At 38.7% G+C, this 18,751-nt stretch overlaps 1 protein-coding gene across 3 annotated transcripts in view; it reads right to left on the bottom strand.

Annotated features, from left to right (window-relative positions):
• Positions 1–4,121: 4,121 nt before the first annotated feature.
• The window catches only part of LOC126092014 (DDB1- and CUL4-associated factor 8-like), a 138,333-nt gene continuing 123,703 nt past the window's right edge, over positions 4,122–18,751 (bottom strand). For all 3 annotated transcript variants that reach the window (XM_049907394.1, XM_049907395.1, XM_049907396.1), the window contains 2 exons: positions 17,559–17,675; positions 4,122–5,304 (listed from right to left, as the gene is read on the bottom strand). In XM_049907394.1, the coding sequence (XP_049763351.1) occupies positions 5,182–5,304; positions 17,559–17,675 (240 nt within the window). In that variant the 3' untranslated portion in view covers positions 4,122–5,181. The remainder of the gene's footprint in view (positions 5,305–17,558; positions 17,676–18,751) is intronic.

The following is an 18,751-nucleotide window of genomic DNA, read 5'->3' as shown; positions in this document are numbered from 1 at the left end:
TTAAAATGGAATGATCATATAATGTTGATCGTCGGTAAAGCAGATGCCAGACTGAGATTCATTGGAAGAATCCTAAGGAAATGCAATCCGAAAACAAAAGAAGTAGGTTACAGTACGCTTGTTCGCCCACTGCTTGAATACCGCTCAGCAGTGTGGGATCCGTACCAGATAGGGTTGATAGAAGATATAGAGAAGATCCAACGGAGAGCAGCGCGCTTCGTTACAGGATCATTTAGTAATCGCGAAAGCGTTACGGAGATGATAGATAAACTCCAGTGGAAGACTCTACAGGAGAGACGCTCAGTAGCTCGGTACGGGCTTTTGTCAAAGTTTTGAGAACATACCTTCACCGAAGGTATGGCTCCCTCCTACGTATATCTCGCGAAGAGACCATGAGGATAAAATCAGAGAGATTAGAGCCCACACAGAGGCATACCGACAATCCTCCTTTCCACGAACAATACGGGACTGGAATACAAGGGAGAACCGATAGAGGTACTCTCCGCCACACACCGTCAGGTGGCTTGTGGAGTATGGATGTAGATGTAGATGTAGAAGAGGGCTGATATACTTTCCCTGAAAGTCAAAATCACCATCCACTTTCTTGAGAAGCTTTTGGATATGATTTTTAACACAGCTATGTTACAAGAGCTCAGCAATTATTCTTCGTAACTCCACTATCTTGCTGCAACCTACAAGACGTGAAATTCAAGCTGCTGTGCTGAATTTGTGAAAACCAAACTGTTTATCATGAAATCAGAACATACTATTTTTATTCTGCAGCACTATTCCATGTACCTACTCTTTCTTATAAACAACAGCTTTAAATATTTAATGTCTAAGATACTAGATTTTATTTTCTTTGAGCTCAAAGAATTTGCACACACAAAAATTTATACAAGACTGAACTTCATTTCCTATAGAGAACACAATCTAAAGCAATTCTTCATAGCCGCTCCATTGGACTATAAACTTTAAAGTCACAAACTTCTTTGTATGTGGGAAGTTATGAAAGTCAAAGGAGGCTAAATATGGCAAATGGAACAGACATTCCAACAATTTGTACCAAAGCATCTCTGGCCAGTCTAGGACTTGTAGAAAGTTCTGCACCCAATCGATCCAGAAGACTTCCAGCACATTTGCCAATTAAAGTTAACTAAGTGGCAGTAACTGAGATGGCTATTCCCTTTTGCATTCCAGAAAATGCTGCCAATAGCTTCTCCATTTGATGAATTTTTGGTGTAATACCAATGGGTTATGCCCACTGCTTTGTTAGCCATTTCATTTCTCAGATGAAACTACAGATACAAATATTGTCTATCAAAAGAAATTTTCACACAAAATTTGCATGATTCTTTTTAAAATGATCCTGACATTTGTTTTCACATTTACTTTTGCCCCCATTAAGCATTCTTGTAATTAACTCCTCATGTAAACTATATCTTACCCTTCTTTCAGATGTGCCCACTTTGTCAGCTGCTTCATACATCTTTGTCAGTTGCTCATTACACATTGCTCACTTTCTTGATGTTTCTGCTATGGAATATATCACTCATGTACTATCTTATTGTTGTGCTTGGATTCATCCACAGACAATGAAGGAGCAGATTTCTTATATAGGGTTGTCACAGGTTTCCCAAGTGAAATTCCCTGATTTCCAGATGAGTTTTAGCATTTTTCCCTGACAAATTTTGAGATCTCAAGGGTAACTGAAGATGTAAGTTGACAAAAATATAAGGAATACCTTTATTTCTAAATGTGTGAGCAAAAATCTTAAGTACTAAAATCAACAACTTTTGTAATGAACTGTTTTTAGATGGAGAAAGCAAGTGAAATGGTGTATATGTTTTATTAAGACCACTGACGTTATTTTACTTCAATAAAATGAAACACGTTTGGTGACAAAAATACGCATTTCTTTGGAGTTGCACGACAGATTTAAGATACCTTCACTGATTTTAGAAATAACCTCAGAAAAAAAGTAGACCTTTTGGAAGTAGAGTATAAGCCAGGGAAGAGTTGTTTAAACCAACACTTTTAGCGACTGCCAATAAAATGTCGGTTCTACTATGTTAGTTATTATCAGTTATTACCCAATGTTATTTTACAGGTATTGTGCGGTTTTTCTTTCAAGAAATAATTGAGTACATAGCACACAAACTCCCAGCGACTGGCACACTTTTCTTCTTCTTATCGTCCGTACTTTCTAATATATAAACTACTTTCGGAGTGCCAGAATGTACTTGAATGAGTAAAATGTCTATAAAACCCCACAATGTACAATGTACTTGTAGGGAGACAGTCGTAATTTCTGGAATCCATCGCCGATGGCTTCTGGCCTGCCCAGGAGCACCACAGGCCTTGGTCCATAGATAAACCATGTAAATCCACTGCATTACACCACACACAGTCAGACCCGGACTGCAGGCAGATTGGTGAGACAAGATCCATTGTCAGGCCTGCACATTGGTGGGAACCGAATGGCTTCATATCAGAAGGCCCGATCCATTAGAGATAACTGCAGAAATGGCCTGTGATTTTGGCCTGTCATGGAAGTCCATTCGTGTGGCCATCTCTTCGCATGTCACAGACACGATGTTGTTGAAATGAGACCTTGGTGATCAATCCATGCAACAGGTAAGTAGCACCAATACTCTGAGAATCGGTACAAATGATAATATGTAGCTACTCACCGTGAAGATGATCACTGAGCCACAGACAGGCACATAGAAAAGACAATCACACTCTCACAACTAAATTTTTGGCCATAGCCTCTGTCAGAAAATGACAGCATAACAAATTCACGCAATCACTCAAATACAACTCACGCATACATGGTCGCCGCCTCCAGATGCTGTGTCAACAGTCTCTGAGGATCAGATCCAAACAAACCACTCCTCACGCCTCCCTACCTCTCGTCAGCAGCTGCTAGGCTAGTGGCAAGAAGTGGTGGCAGCACTGACTGCAAGCTGAGGGGAATGGTAGAAACAGGAGAAGCAGTAAGAATGGGGGAGTAGGGAAGTGGCGCACATACTAAGCTGCACTCAGCCAGAGATGATGTAAGACATCTCAATAAACAAACCATTACACCTACTGAGACAAAAATGACATTTTTCCAGGCCTTTTTTTTCAAATTTCCCAGATATTTTCCACATACATTTGAAGTTCTCTTATATTCGCTGATTTCCACAACTTGTTATAACAACCATGTACAATTTCTATTGGCAATAGACCATCAACGGTGGAAAAACTTTGACAGATAGCAGTATAATCTCTGACAGGCTGTGACTTTCTCGCCTTGTCCTTGCAATGTACTGCATTGTGTGGCACATTAAAGGAGTTGTACAACAACAAATATTCCATTAAACAAAATACACAGTGCAATGTCTCAGTGGAAAGGACTGTACAGAAATAGCAAGAAGTGCAAGGAAATCACTAGAAAATAAGAGGCTGATAAAGCATGGAGGGGGGGGGGGGGGGGGGGGGAGGAGGAGGAATAGGTTAGGCAAGGGGAGGAGACTAAATGCATACAGATTACAGCCTTTTGTAAATTTACAGCATCTGTTGATGAGGCTCCTTATCTGCTAAGTGATTGTGTCACAAAAACTGACAGATTTGTGGGGGTGTTGATAATTCAGCAGCTGCACATATCAACAGTGTAAGGGTACAAGTACCAGTCTAGTGTAAATTGTCTCCACACACAAAGCCAGCCCATTCAATGACCTATATTCTGAATATTACAAAGCCACAAACCCCACTGCTGGTGGAATAGGGAGTGTGTGATAATCACACAAGTAGAACACTTGAAATGCATAAAGGTATTGGCAAGGGTTTAAAATAGTTAGAATCATTTGAAAACGAACTATTTAAATTTTGTGTGACAGTTTCTCTCATGCCTTGGATATGGTTACATGTCTCCTCACCAGAAATTATAATAAAATTTAAATTTTCGAGTGACAAGAAACTACTGTAGCCTATATAACATGCTAAACAGGACACAAGGCATGACAAAAAAAAAAAGCTTTATGTAACTCACAGGAATTAGCACCCCAGTCATTATTTACAATGGAAGTCTGTTTGCGTGTGCGCGCGTTACCATGTGTGTAAATAACTGTGTGGAATTTATGTGTGTGTGATTTATTGAAAATTTACATTATTGTTTACACTTTCTCTTTTACATCATAACTAGACAAATTTACAACATTTTACATTCTGAAAGTTTCTGTAACAGTGGTTCAAGACGCTCACATACAACAAAAATATATCTCATTTCAAACAGTGTATGTGAAACATCAAAATATAACTTACAATGCCAGAGCTAACATCTATACAGAGCAACAATAAACCATTGAAATTTTTAAGAAAATAACTGAAAATGTAAGAAGAGAGGAGGACGAGACAGAGTAAGAGGAGGAGGAGGAGGGGAAAAGAGGGGCAGGAGGGGGGGGGGGGGGCAGAGAGAGAGAGAGAGAGAGAGAGAGAGAGAGAGAGAGAGAGAGAGAGAGAGAGAGAGAAGCAAAGAATTAACAATCCGTATTATAAAACAGTCAATCTTAATGGTGAGGACTGACAAATATCACATTCACTTATATGTTATTTATTCATGCATGTGATGCCAAACCTCAAATCTTATTTCAGTCTTTGTTTCTGCTGGAGCTGAAAAGCACATTTTCTGATCCCAAACATACCTTTGTAGAAGAGAGTGGCACTTACAAGGATCAGAATGCCAACATATTAAACCACCCAAATAATAAAATTTAATTTCATGAAGAGTTGTGGCATGTATACAGAAGAAAAAAAAATCTGTTCTCCAAATTTTTGGTTTTTAGTAACATTTTACACAAACATCAAATGAACAAATAATTAGCACAAATAATTCTAACAAATATTTTAAGAGAAGAATATGTTCTATTAATATTATTTGGTATTAATGGACAGGCAATGGATATGATCCATTGAGCTGACATGTAAGTGAATTGATGGTACACAAACTCCTCTCAAACATGCCACAAAGAATGAATGTATATTACAGGAATCCTATTGAAGGATTACAGAGCTAACAAGGTGGGAGTTGAGAAGCCAGGCACTCCATGTCCACTTATAAGGAAGAGGAAATTAATTTTGCTGGGTTCAGATGGCACAACATAGGGATGGGGGGCAGTCAACCGCTGCTGGTGCCAACTATGAAGGAGAACACTGCAAGCGGCGATCACGGTCGCCATCTGAGCTGTTGCTCGAGTCATCTGAAGAGTAGCTATCTCCCATCTCGTCCTGCTGCTGCTCTCGTGTGCCTCGGGCACGGCCCTGCAGGCAGAAGCACTATTTAGCATGGCATCTGTGCCACCGCAGGAAATGTAATTCTAGTTTCTTTTAATTATCTCATGACAAAGAGGCAAAATGATATCTACATTTTCATACAAACAAAATAAACTGTCCAGATAAATTTTATTCCTTGGGCTACAGTGCAAATTATTACATAAAAATAATTATGTCTCTGAATTTCTAATATCTAGTGGACTTAAATTACGGCATTACAGTGACTGATCAAGTGCCAATCTACAAATCAGGAAGTGTCAGGTTTGATATCTAGTGAGTCCTGGGATCTGTATTTATCACTTCTCACTTATTTCACCTTTGCCAGTGTTTCTTAATGTGAAAAATGCTGAGTTGGAATGTGGTTCAGTGCCCATGTTAATGTGTAGGCTGGGCAGGCTGGGTAAGCCTGTTCAAAGGTGGGAGGAACCCAAGGACATACCATCTCCATTAGGACTTTGTCTAATACCATTTCATAACAGTTAATTGTGGAAAAATTTAGTTTTATTTGACATATAAATAGCTCACTTTAGTTTAAATGGGGGCCAAATTTGTGGTAACATTTAAGAGAAAAAGAGTCCTTTTTTGAGAATTTTTGGGGAGTGTCAACTCCAAAGAGTCACAGAAGCAAGACCACAATTATATTAATAATTTCCTTTGTGCAGTGTGAAGATTTAACCATTCTCTAGTCACAGGTGGATTTTCATTGTTTTCTGATTAGAGTTTTGTCGTAATAATGGTAGATGTAGGCTGCTGCAATTCCTTAGTGGCGATATGCGTGAACAAGATAAAAAGTCTGTTGTTGCCTTTCACAGCTGTCATGTTTTTATACACAGAAATCTACGTAAAGCACAAATATCTCTTGTTTAATTCATTTGTTTTTGCATCCTTACCCGTCGGATGCTTATGTCGCCAGACTTCTGAAAAGTATTTCATTAATGCAGTGTTTACATCAGGGTTCCCAATCAAACAGAAAACAATCTTACAGCTACTCATTGCATGTGTGAGAGAGACAATCCTCACATATAATCAGCTGCCTTCTACTTGTTTGACACCAAATATTGTTTACAGAGCTGTGAAGAAGTCCATTGTGATCAATGCATTCACTTACTTCGAGGCCAGTTGGGGGAGGAGGGAACAAAATCAACAACTTCCACATGGAAAAATCAACAACTTCCACATGGAAAAATCAACAACTTCCACATGGAAAAATCAACAACTTCCACATGGAAAAATCAACAACTTCCACATGGAAAAATCAACAACTTCCACACGGAAAAATCAACAACTTCCACACGGAAAAATCAACAACTTCCATACGGAAAATCAACAACTTCCATATGGAAAATCAACAACTTCCATATGGAAAATCAACAACTTCCATATGGAAAATCAGTTTCTAACAGTAGCAGCCGTATTTGAAATGTTAAAGATTGAAGCAGAATATTTTCCTGATATGAGTGAAACAACCTTATGACTCCAGATACAAAAAGTAAAACAAAAAACCTGTGCTAATGAAAAATAAGTGATTAGCAGGAAAAAAAAGAGATGAGTTCTAACAGGAAATGAGACACTTTCAACACACGAGATGCACACTTATTACAGTCAGTGTTGTGCAAATCATTTGGAACAAAAAATGCCTTGTTCAGCAGGTATCATATACAGTTGTCACGAAGTAAGTATTTAAAAGTGGAATGGCTGGAAAAGAGAAGTTCTAGCACCACTCAATTCTTGAAAATGGGTTCTAATTTGCCACACTGAGAAAGAAGATGGGTTCTTGCAAAATTTTGTCATATTTTGCTGGACAAAAAGAAGGTGCAGATTTTCATTCTGAGACAAGTGCTAGACACTACGAAGAGTGGCTTTGAGGAGTTCTCAAAAAATTACCAAACAGTCTTCAATTTTTATAGGTCAAGCTCCGTATCACATGATGATAAATGCAATATCACTGGGAAATGGAGGAGGGGTTCTATTACTGAACGGATGGAAAGCAACAACACAGAGCTTACACCTATGCCAAGTCATACGAGGAAATTACTGCAACAGGCCTACTACGACATGTGTGACGACATTTCAGGTCACAAGAATACCTTTTGGAAAGTGTACTACACTCACTGAACAAGAAATTGAACTTCTGTGGTTGCCTGTGGCATATTGCAAACTTGACAATGTTGTACTTCTTTGAGCCTTTGTAAAGAATAAGGTAACTGAGGAAAACAAGCACAAATACTGGGGAAGAACTCTGAGAAATATAGTTGTCTTAAAACATTACAATACTTGTTTCTACATCAAAAGTAATTTAATTGCATCCCACTATTGGCTCATTAGGCCTAACATAGCTGGAGATTTTCTATCCGAGTTTATTCCTGTAGCTTACGGTCCCCCACCAAACCTGCAAGGCAGCTGGTCTCCCTCACTTGGTTCAGTCTGCAGACCAATACCACTGCCAGGTGAAATCCCTTGGAGGCCCAGGTGATAGCCCTTGGAGCTAGAAAATGTGAATTGATAGCCTGGTGTGGACCAAGTTAATGCTGATGTTAAACACTACGGCACTAAAACCTCACACCCAATAACTGTTTGTTTCTAATTTATTAAAAGAATCTGGGTCAGTGTGATAGTCAAGAACTGTATTTATCCAAGTTGTGTAAATTAAAACTTTCATGAAAGTGTGACAAAAGTAAAACAAAATTCCAGTTGTGTGAAGAGTGCGAAACATCTATTTTGTCCAGGATTTAGTGTCTATTCCCCCAAAATGATACAACTTGAGTTATGCTGCAAAATAGCACACAAATTTTTATCTCTGTGAATCAAAGATTGCATCAATATCATTGAATTTTTTTTCTTTTCTTGTGCTGCTACAGGTTGCCCAAACTATCAGCAGAACAGTGTTCTCTACATGGCTTTTCTTTTTCTTCACAGAAAACTGTATCACATGAAATCATTCTTTACTGACAGCCATCTCCTATCACCAGTTGAAAACAAGAACACTAAAATTAAAATCTGGCCTAATTTTCTCCTTAAGACTACTCATGTGAAGGATGTTCCAAACTGCAAACACAAATGAAAACATCAAAAATGCTGGCCCAAGAAAATCTCTTCTTTGACCTTCGTTTTCTCCTTTCACACTGATACTTTTCACCACCACCACCACCACCACCACCACTCCGGTCTGGTCACAGGCATCTCCTACCACGTCACCGACAGAGCTACTCTACATGGGCATTACAACAAACAAGCTGTCTATCCACATGAATGGCCATCTCCATACTGTGGCCAAGAAACAGTTGGACCGTCCAGATGGTGAACATGCTACCCAACAGGATGTATTCACTTTAATGACAGCTCCACAGCCTGTACCATCTAGATTACTCCTACCAACACCAGCTTTTTTGAAATGTGCTGATGGGAACTCTCCTTACAACATATCCTTCATACCTGTAACCCCCTGGCCTCAGCCTTCACTAGTCCTTGTCCTCCACCTGCCTATTGTCTTCCCTACTCCCAGCTCAGCACTACATACTCCTTCTGTCCCAACAACACTGCTAATAGTCTTTTCCCTGGAACCCCCCACCCCCCCTCCAGTACAGTCCACACCACTGCACCTAACAGTCTATCCTGTCTCCAACACATCCCACACGCTCCAGCTAGCAACACAACATCCTTCCCACCACTGCTATCCCTCCCTATTGCATACTGCATCCTTACCTTCACTACCCACCACAGCAGATTGCTGCTCGCATCATCTCCAGTGACTTGAGACAGTGACCACTGTGAGCATTGTGCTTTTGTGAAGGTGTTTGTATTTTGTGTGTTGGAAGGAGAAATTTGTACGAAACTTTAATGCTTAAGCAGTCTTTTTCATTGTGGCATTCTGCCACTCAGGGCCTCCTCTATGTGGTGAGAAGCAATCTATCCTTTCCATATTACTGTTATCATATCCACGACCTTCCACTGTTTGATACTGTCTGCATTCCACCTTATTAGTTATGTGATCTACCCATCTAATCTTCACCAATCTTCTGTAGCACCACATTTTCAAAGCTTCTATTATCTTCTTGTTTAAACTAGTTATCATCCATGTTTCACTTCCATACATGGCTACACTCCACACAAATGGTTTCAGAAAAGACTTCCTGTAACTTATATGTATACTCAATGTTAACAAATTTCTCTTCTTCAGAAACACTTTCCTTGTCATAGCCAATCTACATTTTATATCTTCCCTACTTTGACAGTCATCAGTTGCTTTGCTTCCCAAAGTGCAAAACTCATTTACTACTAAAACTGTCTCATTTTCTAAACTAATCCCCTCAGTATCACCTGATTTAATTCATCTACATTCCATTATCCTTGTTTTGCTTTTGTTGATGTTCATCTTACATCCTCAAGGCACTGTCCATTCTGTTCAGCTGCTGTTCCGCGTCCTTCAGTGTGTCTGACAGAATTACAATGTCGTTGACAAACCTCGAAGTTTTTATTTTTTCTTTGTCGATTTTAATTCCTACTCCAAATTTTTCTTTTGTTTCCTTTACTGCTTGCTTAATATACAGATTGAATAACATCCGAAATAGGCTACAGCCTTGTCTCATTCGCTTCTCAACCACTGCTTCCTTTCATGCCCCTCGACTCTTATAACTGGTATCTGATTTCTTTGCAAATTGTAAACAGCCTTTCGCTCCCTGTATTTTACCCCTGCCACCTTTAGAATTTGAAAGAGAGTATTCTGTCAACATTGTCAAAAGCTTTCTCTAAGTCTACAAATGCTAGAAATGTAGGTTTGCCTTTCCTTAACCTATCTTCTAAGATAAATCATAGGATCAGTATTGCTTCACGCATTCCTACATTTCTCCAGAATCCAAACTGGTCTCCCCCAAGGTCAATTTCTACCAGCTCTTCCATTCTTCTGTAAGGGATTCATGTTAGTATCTTGCAGCCATGACTTATTAAACTGACAGTTCGGTAACTTTCACACCTGACAGCATTTGCTTTCTTTGGAATTGGGATTATTATATTCTTCTTGAAGTCTGAGGGTATTCCTCATACATTATGCTCACCAGACTGAAGAGTTTTGTCATTGCTGGCTCTCCCAACGCTATCAGTAACTATAATGGAATTTTATCACACCTGGGGCCTTGTTCCAATTTAGGTCTTTCAGTGCTCTGTCAAATTCTTCACATAGTACCATATCTCCCATTTCATCTCCATCTACATCCTCTTCCATTTCCATAGAATTGTATAGACCCTCTATATACTCCTTCCACCTTTCTGCTTTCCCTTCTTTGCTTAAGACTGGTTTTCCACCTGAAGTCTTTATATTCATACAAGTGGTTCTTTTTTCTACAAAAGTCTCTCTAATTTTCCTGTAAGCAGTATCTATCTTACCCCTAGTGATACATGCTTCTACATCCTTGCATCTGTCCTCTAGCCATCTCTGTTTAGCCATATTGCACGTTTGCATTCCCAAGATCATGTAAGAAACAGATTGCCCGATTGCTTGGTCTAGTTGGCAACCCTTATCAGGGAATGGCCACCAGGCGGCGACAGTGTCACACCCTTACTTGTGGCACCAACCATCAGATGGCACTCTGTTCTGTGAAATATGTGGCAACCTCGTCTGAATGCATGCAGCCACTAGTCTCTTTCCACCATCTGGCATCTGAAATACAACTGTTTCTGACATACCGTTGCTTGAGGATCGAGTCGTCATGCCAAGTGCCTGCGAGTACATCAACTGTGGAAGGAGTAGACGGATAAATCCTGAATTAAAAATGTTCAGATTTCCCGTCAAAGATAAAGAAAGGTTACAGAAGTGGATTTTAAATTCACATAAATTAATAAGTTAGTTGCGAGTATGAATTAATAAGGAGCCCTAAGCATTCGATCCTGTTTTTAAATTAAATCATTGCTGCAATTTGACCTTTTTTGTAACTGTTTACTTACTTCACTATCATAATTTTGGCTGTAGAGGCTTTTTTCTGTGCAATGTGAAAACTGAAACCAATATAAGGTATGTATAACAAAATGCAAAGCGTAGTGTGATAACATTTGGTAAACACAATTTAAGAAGCATTACTTTACAAAACCTTTGTCTTGGTACTTGAAAATGGCTCTAGAGCTGAAATCACCGCAGTGAAATAAATGAATAATACCCATCATCTAAATCCTGGTGTACACTAAAGCGAACGAAGTGAACGAGTGTAAAATCTTGTTTACACTTCTGCAAACAAGTATTCATAGGTAATTCGCTATAATTCACTGCCATTCGTTTATACCTGTGAACAAGCATTTACACTGGAATGAAGGGAGGAGAATAGAAGAGAACGAGCATAGCATGCAAACTATAGACACTGCCTATTTTAATTTTTTTTTTATCCATGCAGTAATAATCCTCATACAGCTTTTACTTGAAAACAACACTACTTACAGCAAAAGTCTGTGCGGATGCGGATATCCCCAGTAATAATTGTGTTGAAGAAAAAAAAAAACTTTCCTCTATTGCGGATATCAGTGGGTTATCTTTAAATTGTACAAAGTAAATTTTTAAAATACTTATGGTTTGCCGTCTGTGACTCTTCAAAGTTGACATCGCCAAAATATGCTCACAAACCATGCTTTCACTTGTATGTTACCGTGTTTGTAGCCCCCTTCCAACAACAATTAAAAATTCATCACGTACAAAATGTCTTCTCATCAACTGCCTTTCTACTTAAAAATAAGGAACAAATATGTTTTTGCCACTCTTGTATCATTTACAGTAAGTTACATGCAAAGTGAAAGAATTTAAATTTGAAATGACTGTCACTGAAATATGACCAGCCTTAATTCGCACCATAACCAAGTGCGGACATCAGCAGACAAAAATTCAGGCCAGGCACAAGTCTTTTGACAGAGCAGTGGCAGGTTAAACTGCTTTACAAAACATTAATATCTGAGAATGCAGATATGCAACTTGGCAGATGTGGATAATGATCTAGCGGATGGGTAACGTTTTTTCTTGTCCGTGCAGACCTCTAATTACAGCTACGATGTAAATCGTTTATATTGAGATAGGATCATTTTGCCCGCTGGTTTTGACAAAGAAAGCAAAGTTGTGTAGGAAAATAATTTGTACTTAGATGTGAAATGCATAGTAGTGCCAGTGCACTTAACATTGAATTTACAAATCATGTTTCTTAATTTTTGCAGAAACTTCAGACGCACGGTGGAAAGCGAGTGAAGTTTACTAACAAAACACGACAATGTCGTCTGCTCAAATTTGTCTATACATATGAGAATGCAGTTTTTCCTGATTTAGCTCGCTCAGTGTTGACCAGGCTTAAAACATCCTTGCTGTAGGACCACATTCCTAGAATTAATCATAGTGCTTGAAGTTCAAAAAAGGCTGCAAACAAAGAGCTCTCTTAGCAAATACTTAATGAAAGATTCCTTTCTATCAAGTTAATGTAAAATGAGCTACTAAATGTGTTAATGGTATATACACATATTGTATTTTTTCTGATAGATAGTTATTGTTACACGCAATTTCAAACTGCTGGATATGGACCCAGGAAAATTGCACAAGACTGCTGTGTGATGCCAATTTTGATTAAAAGTAATTCATGAACAGCACGAAACAATGACTTATTCACACAGCAGTTCCTGTAAAATTTACATCTGAACTGAATGTGAACATTTCAAGGAGAACATACAGTGCAGCTACTCACCTTCTGGCAGAAACAAATGCAACACCACAAAAGTGTGAACCATTACCAGATCTGAAAGAACTCAGAAATGCCTGTGAGACAAATTAAAAGGAAACTAGGTATGCTACATGATGATAATGATGATGATGATGATGATGCCCCTAGAAAGCAAAAAGTGAAACAGAAAATGCATAATATGAACAGATCATTGAAAAACAAAACTTCCTACTTGTCAAAAGTTAAGGGTAGATTGTTGCATTGTAGGAGCTCAAATAATATTGCCTATGTATTTAGCAGTTTCTGCTTCCCATCTGATTACTCCAGGGCAGTGGCTGCAATGCAGTGCAAGAGCAAAAAATGTCCGTGGTCTTCTATTGAGAAAAATCTCTCCCTAATATTGTTTTACAAATCTCCTGCAGCATATAAATTTTTGTGAAAATTGGGTATCTTATTACCTGGACTGTCCACAATTAGACAATGGATCGGTGTCACAGGTGTCCAAACCTGTTTAGAAAAGGCATGTGTAGTACAAGGGTTGACTGAATGCCTCCACCTTTATAACTCTTTAACAGTTGGCAGCATTGGTATGCGGCAGGTACTGGCTTGTTCTGTTGCCTCTTTTCTACAGATTCAGTTGGCGGGAAGCCTTAGCACTGAAAAGTTGTATTGTTACAGTGTAAAGTATGGAACCCTGCGCAGATGGTCAGTCAATGAATGCGGTTTATGCAACATGCAGTCATTAAATTCTTAACAGCCAAAGGTGTCACCCCAAACAAGACTCATCAGAGAATGAAAGCAGTTTATGGTGATTGTGTTGATGCGAGTACTGTGCGTCGCTGGACAAGTAAGTTTAAAGATGTTGAGGCAGGAACAACTGACCTGCATGCCAAAGAGTTATATATCCTGTGACAGCAACCACCGAGTTTCTTAAGCAAAATGTTGACAGACTGATTCAGGACGATCATTGCATCACTCAGAGAGAAATTTCAAGCACAATCGACAGGTAACAAGGGTCGGAAAGGAAAAGGGAAATGTTTTCCTGCAGCATGACAATGCCAAACCACACACTTCACAAGCCACCAAAGCAGAACTTCAGAGAAAATCTCACCACCGTCGGCATCCTCCATACAGTCCAGATTTAGCATGGTCTGACTTCCATCTGTTCCCAATAATGAAAGACGATCTGCGGGGCCATCATTATGCTTCTGATGAAGACACTGAGAGAACTGTGAGACTGTGGTTGTGGGAACAGAGTGTCTACTTCTTCCAAGACGGCTTCAGAAATGTATCCAATTGGCTGGTGATTATGTGGAAAAGTGAATATTGTTAATTAAAGATCACATTCTAAGGATTATTTCTGTATTTGATTTATTAAAATATTCCCATCCAAACCCGATTAACGAAGTTGGAGGCATTACTTTTCATTCAACCCTCGTATCTTTTGATGAGATGTCGACAATGCATTATCTGGAATATGCAAAAGATCTCGATTTAGTAGAAGGTCTACATGATTTGGGTGACAGGGAAAGTGCAAATTATGCATTTGATTATAGGCATCTACAGTAACTAGAAACGAAACTGCTTGTTTCATATTTTTTGTCTAATTCAGGAGTAAAACATGCAAATTTATTGGGACTCTCACAGGAACTAATTATTTTATTGCAAAATACAAACCTAGAACCAAAATTAGTCGTTTGTCATCAGGGAGCTAGTTCTCTTAAGTGTTGTGAACCATTTACAGGTTACGCCTGAAGGGCTATACTTCATTGTGAATGGACATAGACTGTTTTATATTTATGATGTCCCACATTTATTCAAAAGCATACAAAACAACCTCCTTAGTGGTGACTTCATTTCCAACAATGCTGTTGTTTCATTCGAAGACACCAGGAAAATGTATCACAATGATAAGAAAAAAAAGGAGGAAAAAAAAAATCTGGATGATGATAAAACTCATTGACAGTCATTTGCAACCTGATTCATTCCAGAAAATGGATGTGAAAATGGCAGTCCAGGTCTTCAGCCACTCTGTTGCTGCAGTTATCAGAACTTGTGTAGCGACTAAAAAATGCAGAGTGATACAGCAGAGAACACAGCTACTTTTATAGAATTTATGAACAATTTGTTTTATTTTTGAATAGCAGGACAGCATTTTCCTCTAATCCATACAGGTGTGCACTATCAAAACAACACCCAGTAGTAATGGAAATGCTACAGAATGGAAAGGATGTCTTAAGTACTATAAATAAAACCGACAAAAAGACAGCTAAAATAACGACACCACCGTGCATTAAGGGTTTAATCCAGACTGTTAATGCTACTGCTCAGTTTTTTCTTGAGGAACAAACTGTCAGCATTAAATTTTTAATGACCAGTACATTGAATCAAGATGCTCTTGAGAATTTATTTTCTGTGTACCCTCAGAAATAGGCAACAACCATAATCCAACAGTTATAACACTAAGGCACTTGTTTCAAACAAGTACTATTAACTCACTAATGAAGCCTTATGATGCTTCAAATTGTGGGAATGACAGACAACATGCTGTTACTGAACAACTATGTGTTGCAAACGGAAGATGACGAACCTCAGCTGTTGGAGAGCTCTAGAAACGTCAAAATCCCAAACACCCCTGGTTCCCCTATGGATGAAGAAGGGAGAACCATTGAGGCTGACAAGTATTTTTCTGACTCACAGCAAGACCTTTCCTCTGAACAGTGTTCAGTAGTATATTTTTCTGGCTACTTAGCACACACGTTTCGAAAGGTATGGTTGTTTGAAATGTAAGGAGACATTTACTTGTAGCAGTGAGCTTCAAGAGAAGAGGGAATTATTTATTCTCCATAAAAAATACGTAACAAGGAATTTGTGTCATTCTTCAGTGGGACTCAGCACTCCAACTGTTGAGTTTAGCAATATTATTGAAATGTCTTTACAGGCACACGAGTTCTGTTTTTTTCAGTTTATTTATAAGATAAATATAAAGTTTAGCATTGTTAACTACAAGAACTCAAAAATTAAAAACTTTTACTGGCTGGACAATGAGGAATGTGGAGAACACAGATTTTTCATTTTGAATCATCTTGTGAAATTCATTGTATTTAAGTGCCAAATGAAGATTTCAGTTACACTCCACAAATCAGTTTCATTGTCTTTCCTTGATCACTGCACCACGTTTAACTAGAAAGAAGTAATGCGTTAAATTTGAGCAAAACAATACTGCTTGTGACAATAGTAGACGTGCTGACTGCAAAGTTAAGATGTTTACCGTCTCAGGTCGTGTGTTCACTATGATGTTCGTAGTAGCTTATCCGCATTTATATTTTTTTATTCATTATTAAACCTACTCCTGCATTACCCTTATTTGATTTTATATTTATAACCCTGTATACACCTGACCAAAAGTCCTGTTTCTCCTGCCACTTAACCTCACACTACATCTACTTGTAACCTATCCATTTCCCTCTTTAAATTTTCTTACCTACCTGTCCAATTAAGAGATCTGACATTCCACACTATGATTCGTAGAACACCAGTGATGTCTCTGCTGATAACAACATATGACGCTCAAGATTTTCAGAATTCTAAATCCTGCTTACAGTCATGCTTACTGTCACATTCCAAGTGCTTTTTTCTTGAAAAGTATTTTTCACATTTACTCAGGATAACATAATTTTAAAAGACAAACTAAAATTTTAACCATCATCATCATGTTTTCCTTCCAGCAACTCGTGTAGGAATTTTGTGAACGATATGCCTCCACTAGTTTCTGTCCTTTACAGCTCTTCTGTCTCCACTGCTTCCATGCTACCCCTCCCCTCTTGAGGCCTTCATTAGCCTGGTCTGCTCATCTCTTCCAAGGCTGCCCAACAGGTATTCTTCCTGGTACCTCCATCTCCAAATACTGACATGGAGTTCCAGTTGGGTGCATTCACTTCACATGACAACCCACTTCAGTCTCATACTGCTCATTCTTTCCTCCATGGTCAAGGTCACCTGCAGGTGCCTCCTCAGATATTTGTTTGTAACTCTCTCTCCCCCCCCTTCCTCACCCCCCCCCCCCCCAGTTTTTCTGTAGAGCTAACCTAAGGAACTTCATTTCACATGCTTGTATTTCACTCTCTTCTCTCTTATTTATGACACTTTCTTATATATTGTTGATATTCCAATCTGGAGCTTCCAATGTTTCATTTATGACACAGGTCTCCAACTATACATCTTGATTAGCAGGAGACAGGTTTTATACATGATTTATTTAGCTCTTAGAGGGATTCCCTCATCCCACATTAGGTTTCACACTTGCTAGAAGAAGCTGGATCCTTTGGTTACTGTTTAAAACTTCCAGTTTGGCACTTCTATCATTTGATATAACACTACCCCAGATAACTGAAATTTTTTTTACACACTCAACCCTCTCTCCTTCCAGTATGATGATACAAAGTGTGACTGTCCTACTCATCTTTATTGCCACTGTCTTTTACAATAACAGTCAAAATGCAATTAACATCCAATGTAAGGAAACATTTACCTACAGAAAAATACAAGGTGGCGAAATCTACTTACTCTACGCCTCTCAGTTCGACGAATGTGTCGCCACAGAATCCACAACATCTGGCCGTCAAAACTGTCTGGATCGCGACCACTTTCTTCTTCTCTTGCTCGGCGGTTGCGTTGCAGAACCTGCCACAGAGAAAAAATTAATCTCCAGTACACATAATACATTTTATAAAAATTATCATCATTTACAATAACAACCATTTGTAAAATCATCAAAATTTTGGGCTGAGTGCAAGCACTTGTACTAATAAAGACAATCATACTCATTGTGCAGGGGTGTGTGCCTGGGACTCCGACTACTTTTCCGAACTCCACCCCTTTTTCCTCTCCCTTCCACACTCCTGCTATGAGGAGGATCCAATGGCTCTGAAATCTTGCAAACTTTACTACCTTTATATGTGTCTTATCCTGCTGCCACTTGGCAAATAGATTTCTTATCCATACAATCACATAATATTTAAAAAAACCGATTATTTTCATTCTTATTGTTAGTGTTGTACACATATTTCTATACTTGTTGACTCTGCAGAAGAGCTTCTAACTTCTAATATGTCCACTTAATTTTGAATACCCTGCTGTAACACAACATTTCAAATGTTTTTATTTCATCTGTTCTGGTTTCCCCCACAGATCATGATCCACTTACATACAATGCTGTGTTCCAAATGTACATTCTCAGAATTTTCTTCTTCAAATTAAGGCCTGTTTGATAAAAGTAGAATTCTTTTAGCAAGGAATCCGTCTTTGGTTATACTAATCTACCTCCTATATCTTCCTTGTTTCATCCGATATGCCTAATTTTGCTTAAAAGGTGGCAGAATTCCTTCCATCATAATCACAATGTATGTTAATAAATTGAATTTTTGTGTGTTGTTCTTTTCCAACCTGCTTGAAGATAACTGAAGTTGTCTCTCTACATAAATAGGGAGACAAGTCAAGTGCTTACAACTAATGTTCTATTTCTCTTGTACCAATACTTTCAGAAATAGTAGAACATTGCATGCGCCAACAAATCTGCGAACACTTCACCTGCAATGGAACACTGACAAACACTCAGTTTGGCTTCAGTGAAAATTCATCTTCACCGAAAGCAGTTGAAAATAATGTTTCAGCACTACTTGGTGTCTTTGAAGCAGAATCATCTGTTGATGCCCTATTGATGAAATTGAGGAAGGCACTTGACTCTGTGGGTCAATCAG

Source organism: Schistocerca cancellata, chromosome 7 (genome assembly GCF_023864275.1).
Source record: "Schistocerca cancellata isolate TAMUIC-IGC-003103 chromosome 7, iqSchCanc2.1, whole genome shotgun sequence".
Classification (NCBI taxonomy): domain Eukaryota; kingdom Metazoa; phylum Arthropoda; class Insecta; order Orthoptera; family Acrididae; genus Schistocerca; species Schistocerca cancellata.
This window is presented reverse-complemented; position numbering and strand designations above follow the sequence as displayed.